General features: G+C 47.9%; 1 protein-coding gene across 1 annotated transcript; it reads right to left on the bottom strand.

The window, feature by feature from the left end:
* Nucleotides 1-2646: 2646 nt before the first annotated feature.
* hsf2bp (heat shock transcription factor 2 binding protein) lies at nucleotides 2647-14117 on the bottom strand. Its single transcript, XM_002942725.5, has 8 exons — nucleotides 14022-14117; nucleotides 8061-8244; nucleotides 6106-6188; nucleotides 5738-5887; nucleotides 5479-5614; nucleotides 5095-5212; nucleotides 4905-5008; nucleotides 2647-3297 (listed from the first exon to the last, which is right to left on the bottom strand). The coding sequence occupies exons 2-8, from the start codon at nucleotides 8212-8214 to the stop codon at nucleotides 3095-3097; spliced, it is 948 nt and encodes a 315-aa protein (XP_002942771.2). The 5' UTR covers nucleotides 8215-8244; nucleotides 14022-14117; the 3' UTR covers nucleotides 2647-3094.
* Nucleotides 14118-14161: the final 44 nt, after the last annotated feature.

Below are 14161 nucleotides of genomic sequence, written 5' to 3' on the forward strand. Positions count from 1 at the left end.
TCTGCCCTTCTTCCCCCCCACTTACTGAATATCTGCCCTTCTCCCCCCCCACTTACTGAATATCTGCCCTTCTTCTCCCCCCCCACTTACTGAATATCTGCCCTTCTCCCCCCCACTTACTGAATATCTGCCCTTCTCCCCCCCACTTACTGAATATCTGCCCTTCTTCTCCCCCCACTTACTGAATATCTGCCCTTCTCCCCCCCCACTTACTGAATATCTGCCCTTCTTCTCCCCCCACTTACTGAATATCTGCCCTTCTCCCCCCCCACTTACTGAATATCTGCCCCCCTCCCACTTACTGAATATCTGCCCTTCTCCCCCCCACTTACTGAATATCTGCCCTTCTCCCCCCCACTTACTGAATATCTGCCCTTCTTCTCCCCCACTTACTAAATATCTGCCCTTCTCCCCCCCCCACTTACTGAATATCTGCCCTTCTTCTCCCCCCACTTACTGAATATCTGCCCTTCTTCTCCCCCCACTTACTGAATATCTGCCCTTCTCCCCCCCCCACTTACTGAATATCTGCCCTTCTCCCCCCCCCACTTACTGAATATCTGCCCTTCTCCCCCCCCCACTTACTAAATATCTGCCCTTCTCCTCCCACTTACTGAATATCTGCCCGTCTCCCCCCCCCACTTACTGAATATCTGCCCTTCTCCCCCCCCCACTTACTGAATATCTGCCCTTCTCCCCCCCCCACTTACTAAATATCTGCCCTTCTCCCCCCACTTACTGAATATCTGCCCGTCTCCCCCCCCCACTTACTGAATATCTGCCCTTCTCCCCCCCCACTTACTGAATATCTGCCCCCCCCACTTACTGAATATCTGCCCTTCTCCCCCCCCCCCCCCCCCACTTACTGAATATCTGCCCTTCTCCCCCCCCACTTACTGAATATCTGCCCTTCTCCCCCCCCACTTACTGAATATCTGCCCCCCTCCCACTTACTGAATATCTGCCCTTCTCCCCCCCACTTACTGAATTCCTGCCCTTCTTCTCCCCCCACTTACTGAATATCTGCCCTTCTCCCCCCACTTACTGAATATCTGCCCTTCTTCTCCCCCCACTTACTAAATATCTGCCCTTCTCCCCCCACTTACTAAATATCTGCCCTTCTCCCCCCCACTTACTGAATATCTGCCCTTCTTCTCCCCCCACTTACTGAATATCTGCCCTTCTTCTCCCCCCACTTACTGAATATCTGCCCTTCTCCCCCCCCACTTACTGAATATCTGCCCTTCTCCCCCCCCACTTACTGAATATCTGCCCTTCTCCCCCCCACTTACTGAATATCTGCCCTTCTTCTCCCCCCACTTACTGAATATCTGCCCTTCTCCCCCCCCCCACTTACTGAATATCTGCCCTTCTCCCCCCCCACTTACTGAATATCTGCCCTTCTCCCCCCCCACTTACTGAATATCTGCCCTTCTCCCCCCCCACTTACTGAATATCTGCCCTTCTCCCCCCACTTACTGAATATCTGCCCTTCTCCCCCCCCCACTTACTGAATATCTGCCCTTCTTCTCCCCCCACTTACTGAATATCTGCCCCCCTCCCAGACTGAATACCTGCCCTCCTCTCCCCCCTCCCAGACTGAATATCTGCCCTCCTCTCCCCCCTCCCAGACTGAATATCTGCCCTCCCCTCCCCCCTCCCAGACCAAATACCTGTCCTCCTTTCCCCCATCGCTGACTGAATATTTACCCCTCCCAGACTGAATATCTCCCCTCCTCTCCCCCCTCCCAGACTGAATATCTGCCCTCCTCTCCCCCCTCCCAGACTGAATATCTGCCCTACTTTCCACCCCCCACTTACTGAATGGGTAAGGGGGGGGGTGTATTGTTCTCATTTTATGCCTTTACCCCTGGTGCAATTAACTCTTACTACCCCAGTGGATTTACCTCTTATTACCCCAGTCAATTTAACTCTTATTATCCCAGTGGATTTACTTTATTACCCCTCTCAATTTAACTTGTTACCCCAGTGGATTTACCTCTTGTTACCCCAGTGGATTTACCTCTTGTTACCCCAGTGGATTTACTTTATTACCCCTCTCAATTTAACTCGTTACCCCAGTGGATTTACTTTTTTACCTTGTATCCCAGTTGATTTAACACTGGTTTAACTCTTATTACCCCAGTAGATTTACTTCATTACCCCACTCAATTTAACTCGTTACCCCAGTGGATTAACCTGGTATCCCAGTCGATTTAACACTGGTTTAACTCTCGTTGCCCCAGGGGATGTACCTGTTGCCCCAGGGGATGTACCTGTTGCCCCAGGGGATGTACTTGTTGCCCCAGGGGATGTAACTCTTGCCCATTCCCAGTGGATGCATTGCATGTTACTACCCAGTGGAATGACTGCATTTGCCCCACTGATGTACTTTTGGGGTTCAGAGAGTGATCTGGTGGATTTCCTCATGGAGACAAGGTTTAGGTGTATGGGGAGATCTGGGGTGAATAAGGGGGGTACCTACTGTTGCTCCCATCCTATTAACCCTTTGTGTAGTGTCAGTTGTAAGTTCTATGTCCCTGTTGCTATGGGCCCTGTGGGGGTCAGACTTACTGGCCCATCGTTTGCCCGATGTGATCGCGACTCCCACCACACAAACATTAAATAAGGAAACAAGAAGCAGCAGATGATCCAATAAATCACATTCCAACTTTGAATAAACAGGAAACTGCCAATCAACTGTGTCCTGGGCGGGGCAACATCGTCTGTCCCGTGTTTCTCACAAAGATAAGGAATAAAAAGTAACAATAACAATAAAACTGGAGCCTCACAGAGCAATAGGGTTTGGCTGCCGGGGTCAGTGACCCCCATTTGAAAGCTGCAAAGAGGCAGAAGAAGAAGGGAAATAATTAAAAAAGTATAAAAAAATAAATAATGAAGACCAATTGAAAAGTTGCTTAGAATTGGCCATTCTATAACTTACTAAACTTTAACTTAAAAGTGAACCGGCCCTTTAAACAGATGCTTTACCCATAAGGCTTTACATAAAGAGGTGTGACATCACAAGAGAGGATGTGACATCACAAGAGCATCACACAGTAGGCTGAGTGACATCAGGGGCACAGGGAGTGGGTCAGGCGTCTGCCTGCAGCACTTTCACCTCCTCTAGGAGCTCACAAGCCTCGCTCTGCAGCTGCCGGTTCCGACTCTGGGACAGCGCCACTATGTGCCCTACTGATTCCTGCAGATCCGCCTTCAGCCGGGGCAGAACCTCTGGCTCCAGAACCACAGACTGGAAGAGGCGCAGCGCGTGCAGGCACACCTCCGGGTCGGGGTCTGGAGAGAGAGAAGGGAGACAGGGGGCTCACACTCAGTATCCGAGTGCCCACTTACCTTCTGTGCTTCTAATCTGTATCTATTCAGCACAACCTCTTCCGCCTGTTGTACACTGCCCAGACCCTGCCCATTGCCCAGACCCTGCCCACTCCCAGACCCTGCCCATTGCCCAGATCCTGCCCATTCCAATCCCTGCCCACTGCCCAGATCCTGCCCACTCCCAGACCCTGCCCATTGCCCAGATCCTGCCCACTCCCAGACCCTGCCCATTGCCCAGACCCTGCCCACTCCCAGACCCTGCCCATTGCCCAGATCCTGCCCACTCCCAGTCCCTGCCCACTGCCCAGATCCTGCCCACTCCCAGACCCTGCCCATTGCCCAGATCCTGCCCACTCCCAGTCCCTGCCCATTGCCCAGACCCTGCCCATTGCCCAGACCATGCCCACTGCCCAGACCCATAGCTATTATAGGCGGCACTCATCATATTTCATGAAAATGCCTTTATTGTCACATGCGGGCAGCAGCAACTTTTGGGCCTAATTGGCTCTTTATCAAGCTTCTTAGGCCCTGCCCATTACCCAGACCATACCCATTGCCCAGACCCTGCCCACTGCCCAGACCCTGCCCACTGCCAAGACCCTGCCCACTGCCCAGACCATGCCTAGGTGAAACCTGGTTTGGTCAAACCGTTATCCCAGAACAGAAGAATCAGATTCTCCTGGATGGAATCTGTTCCAGACCCTTCTGCCCAAGAGCCCCTCTGAGGATCTCCCTGCATCTCTGGCCTCAGCACACTGCCCCCTTTACCCAGTTTCACCCTCTTTCCCATCAGCTGCCAGTTCAGTTTGTTTCCCCTGTTGCCCCCTCAGGGGGTCTCACTGCACTGGAGCACTGACAGTTATGGCTATTCCCCAGCAGTTCTGCACCATCACCCCATTTCTTACAGCTTCTAGATCTGCTGCCCAGTCTGTTCTAGGTATTCTAGATTCTTTCTGACACCTGAGTTGGGTGAGAGACCTTTGTTCTTTTATGGTCCTTCCCTACAGGAGGTGGATTGAACCTTTAGTACTAGCACCCCACTGTATCATGTGATCTACTGGGTGGGACTAGTGTTCTAGTAGGGGCAGCAAGAACACAATTTGGTGGCTGCTTTGAGAGGTGGGGTAGAGAGCCTTTAACAAGCAGTGGGTGGGACTAGAACACTCTGATGGCTGCTTACAGGGGAGGGGCAAGGAGTCTATAACAAGCAGTGGGTGGGACTAGAACACTCTGATGGCTGCTTACAGGGGAGGGGCAAGGAGTCTATAACAAGCAGTGGGTGGGACTAGAACACTCTGATGGCTGCTTACAGGGGAGGGGCAAGGAGTCTATAACAAGCAGTGGGTGGGATTAGAACACTCTGATGGAAGCTTACAGGGGAGGGGCAAGGAGTCTATAACAAGCAGTGGGTGGGACTAGAACACTCTGATGGCTGCTCACAGCCCGCAGAGCCCACAGCACACAGAGTTCTAGGCTACTCTACATGATATGAGAACAGGGGAGAGTGCCGATGCCGAGCGTTACACAACCCCATGACACTCACACTGGGCAACCCTTTTGCCACTTACCGGTCAAGAGTCTCTGCACCTGGGAGATAAGTTTGTGATTGTTACTCATCCAAGAGAGACCCTTCTGGTTAATAGAGACATTGTACAGAGACATCAGCAGGAGACTGTGAGAAAGAGACACCAGCATGAGGCTGTGGGAAGGACACACTAGAGAGCCAATGGGAGAAAGGGTACAGTGCGGGACCCTCACACTCGGAGCCGGCAGCAGGATCCCAGTCCGATCTCCTCCAAGAGTTGGATCCAGGTCTCTAGAAGGTCCTGGCACCGGGACACCAGAAATTCCCGCCCACTAGAGACAGCCGCCACATCTGGGAGGGGACAGAACAAGCACCATTGGTCAGATGGAAAGTAATTAATGAGTTCTATATATCAGTATAATTAACGAGCTCTGTATATCAATGTAATTAATTAATAAGCTCCGTATATGGTTAAAAATAACTGAGTTCTGTATGTCCGTATGATCGATTAATGAGCTATAAGGGGGCTCTGGGTCAGTGTTTGGGGTCACTGTGCCTCCTGTGATTGGCCCTCTATGACACAGGCCCCTGATCCCCACATCCCCATTGGTCCTTACTTGTGACTGTCCCGGCCAGACCCAGAACAAAATGGCTCTCCTCGTTCTCCTCATCCTGGGGCTGTTCTGAGGTAAGTGATCGCACAAAGCTGGAGAGGGTTTGGGCAGCCAGGCTGAAGAACATGGGGGCCTTACTCTGGAACAGAAGCCAAGGAAGAGAAGGTGGGATTGGCTGCAGCGGTGGGAGATACCAAGCAATGGGAGGGGGGGGCTACAGGACTCTGATGGCAGTATTTGCCACTTGCTGCAGGTTGCTTACCCCTCCCAGAATGCTCAGCACCACTTCCTCCTTGTGCGAGACCCCCCAGAGCAGAGTGCAAGCTGCAGCCCCCATGTGAGAACAGTATTCGGCCTGCTGAACAGACTGCTCCCGAAGAGAGCTCACCTGAGAAACAAGAGACAGCTTCTCCTGGGGGGAGAGGGAAGAAGATGAACACAAACCTCTCATTAGGGGGAACAAACAGGGGGATTCATTTCAGATTGAAAACTCCCCTGTCAGTCATTCTGTTAGTATATTCTACCACTGTGCCCCACAGGAGCACCCCACAATCAGCCATGTTAGCCCCAGGACATTAAACTGTGTGGGGGTAACTGTGGTGCCCCCCCCCAATAGCCCCTCCTCCTCACCTGTCGTTCCCGTACACATTCGCTCTGTGCCGCCTCCAGCCGCGCCATCAGGTGATCACAGTCCAGAGTCTTCTTCTCCAGAGCTGCAGAGACAACATGTGGGCGGCAATCAGTGTTAGATTGTAAGCTCTCTGGGGCAGGGGCTGATGGGAATGGGATAGGGACCTTAGATTGTAAGCTCACTGGGGCAGGGACTGATGGGAATGGGATAGGGACCTTAGATTGTAAGCTCACTGGGGCAGGGGCTGATGGGAATGTGATAGGGACCTTAGATTGTAAGCTCACTGGGGCAGGAACTGATGGGAATGTGATAGGGACCTTAGATTGTAAGCTCACTGGGGCAGGGACTGATGGGAATGGGATAGGGTCCTTAGATTGTAAGCTCACTGGGGCAGGGGCTGATGGGAATGTGATAGGGACCTTAGATTGTAAACTGACTGGGGCAGGGACTGATGGGAATGGGATAGGGACCTTAGATTGTAAGCTCACTGGGGCAGGGACTGATGGGAATGGGATAGGGACCTTAGATTGTAAGCTCACTGGGGCAGGGGCTGATGGGAATGGGATAGGGACCTTAGATTGTAAACTGACTGGGGCAGGGACTGATGGGAATGGGATAGGGACCTTGGATTGTAAGCTCACTGGGGCAGGGGCTGATGGGAATGGGATAGGGACCTTAGATTGTAAGCTCACTGGGGCAGGGACTGATGGGAATGGGATAGGGACCTTAGATTGTAAGCTCACTGGGGCAGGGGCTGATGGGAATGGGATAGGGACCTTAGATTGTAAGCTCACTGGGGCAGGGACTGATGGGAATGGGATAGGGACCTTAGATTGTAAGCTCACTGGGGCAGGGACTGATGGGAATGGGATAGGGACCTTAGATTGTAAGCTCACTGGGGCAGGGGCTGATGGGAATGGCATAGGGACCTTAGATTGTAAGCTCACTGGGGCAGGGGCTGATGGGAATGGGATAGGGACCTTAGATTGTAAGCTCACTGGGGCAGGGACTGATGGGAATGTGATAGGGACCTTAGATTGTAAGCTCACTGGGGCAGGGACTGATGGGAATGGGATAGGGACCTTAGAGTGTAAGCTCACTGGGGCAGGGGCTGATGGGAATGGGATAGGGACCTTAGAGTGTAAGCTCACTGGGGCAGGGGCTGATGGGAATGGGATAGGGACCTTAGATTGTAAGCTCACTGGGGCAGGGGCTGATGGGAATGGGATAGGGACCTTAGAGTGTAAGCTCACTGGGGCAGGGGCTGATGGGAATGGGATAGGGACCTTAGATTGTAAGCTCACTGGGGCAGGGACTGATGGGAGTGTGATAGGGACCTTAGATTGTAAACTCACTGGGGCAGGGGCTGATGGGAATGGGATAGGGGCCTTAGATTGTAAGCTCACTGGGGCAGGGACTGATGGGAATGGGATAGGGGCCTTAGATTGTAAGCTCACTGGGGCAGGGACTGATGGGAATGGGATAGGGACCTTAGAGTGTAAGCTCACTGGGGCAGGGGCTGATGGGAATGGGATAGGGACCTTAGATTGTAAGCTCACTGGGGCAGGGGCTGATGGGAATGGGATAGGGACCTTAGATTGTAAGCTCACTGGGGCAGGGGCTGATGGGAATGGGATAGGGACCTTAGATTGTAAGCTCACTGGGGCAGGGGCTGATGGGAATGGGTTAGGGACCTTAGATTGTAAGCTCACTGGGGCAGGGGCTGATGGGAATGGGATAGGGACCTTAGATTGTAAGCTCACTGGGGCAGGGGCTGATGGGAATGGGATAGGGACCTTAGATTGTAAGCTCACTGGGGCAGGGGCTGATGGGAATGGGATAGGGACCTTAGATTGTAAGCTCACTGGGGCAGGGGCTGATGGGAATGGGATAGGGACCTTAGATTGTAAGCTCACTGGGGCAGGGGCTGATGGGAATGGGATAGGGGTCTCACCAGTCTCTGCCTGCTCAAGTCTCTGCACTATTTCCACCAATTCCGGGTTTAAGATCTTGGGCAGAAAGTCCTTCATCTGCATCACCTCCGTCGTCAGGCGCTCCAAGTCCCGCCTCCTGATGCGAATAAACTCTGCCCCAGAGGAGCCGGCCATCACGTCAGGCAGCCAATCACAAAGCAGCACCTGGGAAGGATCATACAACCTCCAATCAGATGAGCAACATATGTGCCCTGACCCTCTCTGTCCCACTAGCACCCACGTAGGGTCAATAGCTCACATGGGGTGGTGCATCTAGGGGCCCCCAACCAACCTGAAGAGCCCCGCCCCCAATCTGCCCAAATCCCTCCTCTTCCTGTAGCCTCAGGGTTGTATGAGCAGCTGGTGTTGCCCCAGGTAAGTGTTCAGGGGGAGGCTGGGGGGGTATTGCTTTTAACTGTTTTTTTTCTCACGTAGGCTCCAAAGGGCCACCCCCTAAAGGTGCTTCCCTAGGCGCAGGCACCTGTATGGTTAATACGGCCCTTGTGGCCACACCCCTACATACCACACCCCAGATGTGCCGGTACAATCACTAAATAAAAGGAATAAAGGGCATATTAACCCTAGGCGTGCCGGTATAATCACTAAATAAAAGGAATAAAGGGCGTATTAAAGGTGGCCATACACGAGCAGATCCGCTCGCTTGGCGATGTCGCCAAGCGAGCGGATCTTCCCCCGATATCCCCACCTACGGGTGGGCGATATCGGGGACCATTTAGGTAAAAAAAATAATAATCCGATCGTTTGGCCCTGGGGCCAGACGATCGGATTATGTGGGCGGCAATGGGGCAGTCGGATCGGGGACCGCATCAACGAGCCGATGCGGTCCCCGATCCGACCAGATTTTCTAACCTGGCCGATCGAGATCTGGCCAATTTCAGGCCAGATATCGGTCGGCCAGGCCGCTCTGCTCCCCCCATACACGGGCCGATTAGCTGCCGAATCGGTCCAAGGGACCCATATCAGCAGCTATAGTCGGCCCGTGTATGGCCAGCTTAACCCTAGGCGTGCGGGTACAATCACTAAATAAAAGGAATAAAGGGCATATTAACCCTAGGTGTGCCGGTACAATCACTAAATAAAAGGAATAAAGGGCATATTAACCCTAGGTGTGCCGGTACAATCACTAAATAAAAGGAATAAAGGGCATATTAACCCTAGGCGTGCCGGTATAATCACTAAATACGATGAATAAAGGGCATATTAACCCCAGATGTGCCGGTACAATCACTAAATAAAAGGAATAAAGGGCGTATTAACCCTAGGCGTACCGGTATAACCACTAAATACGATGAATAAAGGGCATATTAACCCTAGGCGTGCCGGTATAATCACTAAATACGATGAATAAAGGGCATATTAACCCTAGGCATGCCGGTATAACCACTAAATACAATGAATAAAGGGCATATTAACCCTAGGCATGCCGGTATAATCACTAAATACAATGAATAAAGGGCATATTAACCCTAGGCGTGCCGGTATAATCACTAAATACAACGAATAAAGGGCATATTAACCCTAGGCGTACCGGTATAATCACTAAATACAATGAATAAAGGGCATATTAACCCTAGGCATGCCGGTATACCCACTAAGTACAATGAATAAAGGGCATATTAACCCTAGGCATGCCGGTATAATCACTAAATACAATGAATAAAGGGCATATTAACCCTAGGCGTGCCGGTATAATCACTAAATACAATGAATAAAGGGCATATTAACCCTAGGCATGCCGGTATACCCACTAAGTACAATGAATAAAGGGCATAGTAACCCTAGGCATGCCGGTATAACCACTAAGTACAATGAATAAAGGGCATATTAACCCTTGGCGTGCCGGTATAATCACTAAATACAATGAATAAAGGGCATATTAACCCTAGGCGTGCCGGTATAATCACTAAGTACAATGAATAAAGGGCATATTAACCCTAGGCGTGCCGGTATAATCACTAAATACAATGAATAAAGGGCATATTAACCCTAGGCGTGCCGGTATAATCACTAAATACAATGAATAAAGGGCATATTAACCCTAGACATGCCGGTATAACCACTAAATACAATGAATAAAGGGCATATTAACCCTAGGCGTGCCGGTATAACCACTAAATACAATGAATAAAGGGCATATTAACCCTAGACATGCCGGTATAATCACTAAATACAATGAATAAAGGGCATATTAACCCTAGGCATGCCAGTATAATCACTAAGTACAATGAATAAAGGGCATATTAACCCTAGGCGTGCCGGTATAATCACTAAATACAATGAATAAAGGGCATATTAACCCTAGGCATGCCAGTATAATCACTTAGTACAATGAATAAAGGGCATATTAACCCTAGGCGTGCCGGTATAATCACTAAATACAATGAATAAAGGGCATATTAAACCTAGGCGTGCCGGTATAACCACTAAATACAATGAAAAAAGGGCATAGTAACCCTAGGCGTGCCGGTATAATCACTAAACACAAGGAATAAAGGGCATATTAACCCTAGACATGCCGGTATAATCCCTAAATACAATGAATAAAGGGCATATTAACCCTAGGCGTGCCGGTATAATCACTAAATACAATGAATAAAGGGCATATTAACCCTAGTCATGCCGGTATAATCACTAAATACAATGAATAAAGGGCATATTAACCCTAGGCGTGCCGGTATAATCACTAAGTACAATGAATAAAGGGCATATTAACCCTAGACATGCAGGTATAATCACTAAATACAATGAATAAAGGGCATATTAACCCTAGACATGCCGGTATAATCACTAAATACAATGAATAAAGGGCATATTAACCCTAGGCATGCCAGTATAATCACTAAGTTACATGAATAAAGGACATATTAACCCTAGACATGCCGGTATAATCACTAAATACAATGAATAAAGGGCATATTAACCCTTGGCGTGCCGGTATAATCACTAAATACAATGAATAAAGGGCATATTAACCCTAGGCATGCCAGTATAATCACTAAGTTACATGAATAAAGGACATATTAACCCTAGACATGCCGGTATAATCACTAAATACAATGAATAAAGGGCATATTAACCCTTGGCGTGCCGGTATAATCACTAAATACAATGAATAAAGGGCATATTAACCCTAGACATGCCAGTATAATCACTAAGTACAAGGAATAAAGGGCATATTAACCCTAGGTGTGCCGGTATAACCACTAAATACAAGGAATAAAGGGCATATTAACCCTAGGCGCGCCGGTATAATCACTAAATACAATGAATAAAGGGCATATTAACCCTAGGCGTGCCGGTATAATCACTAAATACAATGAATAAAGGGCATATTAACCCTAGACATGCCGGTATAATCACTAAATACAATGAATAAAGGGCATATTAACCCTAGGCATGCCAGTATAATCACTAAGTTACATGAATAAAGGACATATTAACCCTAGACATGCCGGTATAATCACTAAATACAATGAATAAAGGGCATATTAACCCTAGACATGCCAGTATAATCACTAAGTACAAGGAATAAAGGGCATATTAACCCTAGGTGTGCCGGTATAACCACTAAATACAATGAATAAAGGGCATATTAACCCTAGACATGCCGGTATAATCACTAAATACAATGAATAAAGGGCATATTAACCCTAGGCATGCCGGTATAATCACTAAATACAATGAATAAAGGGCATAGTAACCCTAGGCATGCCGGTATAATCACTAAATACAATGAATAAAGGGCATAGTAACCCTAGGCATGCCGGTATAATAACTAAATACAATGAATAAAGGGCATATTAACCCTAGGCATGCCAGTATAACCACTAAGTACAATGAATAAAAGGCATATTAACCCTAGGCGTGCCGGTACAATAACTAAATACAATGAATAAAGGGTATATTAACCCTAGGCATGCCGGTATAATCACTAAATACAATGAATAAAGGGCATATTAACCCTAGGCGTGCCGGTATAATCACTAAATACAATGAATAAAGGGCATATTAACCCTAGGCGTGCCGGTATAATCACTAAATACAATGAATAAAGGGCATATTAACCCTAGGCGTGCCGGTATAATCACTAAATACAAGGAATAAAGGGCATATTAACCCTAGGCGTGCCGGTATAATCACTAAGTACAATGAATAAAGGGCATATTAACCCTAGGCGTGCCGGTATAATCACTAAATACAATGAATAAAGGGCATATTAACCCTAGACATGCCGGTATAATCACTAAGTACAATGAATAAAAGGCATATTAACCCTAGGCGTGCCGGAATAATCACTAAGTACAATGAATAAAGGGCATATTAACCCTAGACATGCCGGTATAATCACTAAGTACAATGAATAAAGGGCATATTAACCCTAGGCGTGCCGGTATAATCACTAAATACAATGAATAAAGGGCATATTAACCCTAGACATGCCGGTATAATCACTAAATACAATGAATAAAGGGCATATTAACCCTAGGCATGCCAGTATAATCACTAAGTACAATGAATAAAGGGCATATTAACCCTAGGCGTGCCGGTATAATCACTAAATATGATGAATAAAGGGCATATTAAACCTAGGCGTGCCGGTATAACCACTAAATACAATGAAAAAAGGGCATAGTAACCCTAGGCGTGCCGGTATAATCACTAAGTACAAGGAATAAAGGGCATATTAACCCTAGTCATGCCGGTATAACCACTAAATACAATGAAAAAAGGGCATAGTAACCCTAGGCGTGCCGGTATAATCACTAAGTACAAGGAATAAAGGGCATATTAACCCTAGGTGTGCCGGTATAACCACTAAATACAAGGAATAAAGGGCATATTAACCCTAGGCGTGCCGGTATAATCACTAAATACAACGAATAAAGGGCATATTAACCCTAGGCGTGCCGGTATAATCACTAAATACAATGAATAAAGGGCATATTAACCCTAGACATGCCGGTATAATCACTAAATACAATGAATAAAGGGCATATTAACCCTAGGCATGCCAGTATAATCACTAAGTTACATGAATAAAGGACATATTAACCCTAGACATGCCGGTATAATCACTAAATACAATGAATAAAGGGCATATTAACCCTAGACATGCCAGTATAATCACTAAGTACAAGGAATAAAGGGCATATTAACCCTAGGTGTGCCGGTATAACCACTAAATACAATGAATAAAGGGCATATTAACCCTAGACATGCCGGTATAATCACTAAATACAATGAATAAAGGGCATATTAACCCTAGGCATGCCGGTATAATCACTAAATACAATGAATAAAGGGCATATTAACCCTAGGCGTGCCGGTATAATCACTAAACACAAGGAATAAAGGGCATATTAACCCTAGGCGTGCCGGTATAATCACTAAATACAATGAATAAAGGGCATATTAACCCTAGGCATGCCGGTATAATCACTAAATACAATGAATAAAGGGCATATTAACCCTAGGCGTGCCGGTATAATCACTAAACACAAGGAATAAAGGGCATATTAACCCTAGGCGTGCCGGTATAATCACTAAATACAATGAATAAAGGGCATATTAACCCTAGGCATGCCGGTATAATCACTAAATACAATGAATAAAGGGCATATTAACCCTAGGCGTGCCGGTATAATCACTAAACACAAGGAATAAAGGGCATATTAACGGTTGGTTCGGGATTCCCAGTTGAAAACCAGGTGGTTGGCAGCCCAAGTTCTGCCCGATGAGTCCAATCCATTAATGGGGTCTGTTATACCAGTTCCCCAGAAAGCTCTGACATTTGCTTTTTCTCTCAGTTATAATAAGAACATAAATGGGTTGGATGATGGGAGATCCGGGAGCATGACGGTCCCAGAGAGAAGCCATAATGGCACAAGCAGGGCCAGGGAACAGGAATCCCTTCTCATTACCAGAATATGTCTCTCAGCTTCCTGTGGCTTTCTCTCCCACAAGTTTCCCGCCCGGATATGCAGTGAAACGGGAAGTTGTATTTGGAACGCATTTACGGCCAGTCAGATACTTGTGGAACGCACAGATGAACACCCGGAAG

The sequence above is a fragment of the Xenopus tropicalis genome, chromosome 2 (genome assembly GCF_000004195.4).
Source record: "Xenopus tropicalis strain Nigerian chromosome 2, UCB_Xtro_10.0, whole genome shotgun sequence".
Lineage (NCBI taxonomy): Eukaryota > Metazoa > Chordata > Amphibia > Anura > Pipidae > Xenopus > Xenopus tropicalis.

Excerpts from the sequence above, each read along its gene's own strand:
- hsf2bp (XM_002942725.5), bottom strand. The coding sequence starts at position 8,214 with ATGGCCGGCTCCTCTGGGGCAGAGTTTATTCGCATCAGGAGGCGGGAC. Across the intron at positions 6,189-8,060 it reads ACTTGAGCAGGCAGAGACTG|CTCTGGAGAAGAAGACTCTG; the intron begins GTGAGACCCCTA and ends TTGTCTCTGCAG. Across the intron at positions 3,298-4,904 it reads GGTGCAGAGACTCTTGACCG|ACCCCGACCCGGAGGTGTGC; the intron begins GTAAGTGGCAAA and ends CTCTCTCTCCAG.